Below are 955 nucleotides of genomic sequence, written 5' to 3'. Positions count from 1 at the left end.
TTTCTTACATGATTCTGTCTAAAGTTTCGCCCGTCACCCACTCTGTTGGTAACTGTGTGAAGAGGGTGGTAGTCATCGTGACCTCGGTCCTCTTCTTCAGGACTCCTGTTTCTCCCATCAACTCTCTTGGTACAAAATAATCCCTCTCTACCCTCATTTGTTTTTGTGTAGACTTTTAGATCAGGTTATAATAATGTTCTTATATATCTGCAGGGACTGGGGTGGCTCTCGCTGGTGTTTTCCTGTACTCGAGGCTGAAGAGAATCAAGCCGAAGGCAGCATGAGTTACATCTTTGTGGTTATTTTAGCATGTCCCTGTAATTTCCTTCCTTCTCTATTTCCCCCTTTTTCTTCTTACTTTGAGAAATTAGTCATCTTAGATCTGTCTATGCGGTTAGCTTTTGTGTAGGGAGCTCAATTTTTTGTACTTCGCCACTTCTATCAATTTTCAAGTGGTAACAAATGATAAAAACCTACTCAATTTTTTATTTTGCTTGTGTTGTTGATTTAATTCATGGGAGGCTCTCTATGTTACCAACTGGCTGAAAGCTGTCTCTGCTGTTAGAAACCTGATGATTTTTTTTTGACGGATATAACTTAAATGTTTTAGCTGGTGGATTATTGGGAATGTTAGTAAGGGTTTTATATGAGATTAAATTATATATATATATCTCTCACAAGGCGAACAACCATAGTATCATCATATGAGCAAAATATTCCAAGTTACGCTTACAGGAAACCTGGACTCGATGAATCTGGTCATGATTTTTAATGAACTTCATTATATTGACAAGTTCTCCAGAATCTCCTCCAAAATCAAACTCAAATGTACTCCAGTCAGATGAAAACCAAAAGCAAAAGCCATGTTACGGAGGCAGATTCTTCTTCAACTCTGAAGTAAGAATCACAAGAAACTTGATGCTGAACTTGATCCTCAAGTTTCCCTTCCTCGTTG

The 955-nt window shown here is 38.2% G+C and overlaps 1 protein-coding gene across 1 annotated transcript in view; it reads left to right on the top strand.

Moving 5' to 3' along the window:
- Window positions 1-511, top strand: part of LOC109847645 (phosphoenolpyruvate/phosphate translocator 1, chloroplastic-like) — a 5,135-nt gene extending 4,624 nt beyond the window's left edge. The window contains exons 8-9 of the mRNA XM_020416878.1: window positions 1-129; window positions 214-511. Of these exons, the coding sequence (XP_020272467.1) occupies window positions 1-129; window positions 214-284 (200 nt within the window). The 3' untranslated portion in view covers window positions 285-511. The remainder of the gene's footprint in view (window positions 130-213) is intronic.

This window comes from Asparagus officinalis, chromosome 1 (assembly GCF_001876935.1).
Source record: "Asparagus officinalis chromosome 1, Aspof.V1, whole genome shotgun sequence".
Taxonomy (NCBI): Eukaryota; Viridiplantae; Streptophyta; class Magnoliopsida; order Asparagales; family Asparagaceae; genus Asparagus; species Asparagus officinalis.
This window is presented reverse-complemented; position numbering and strand designations above follow the sequence as displayed.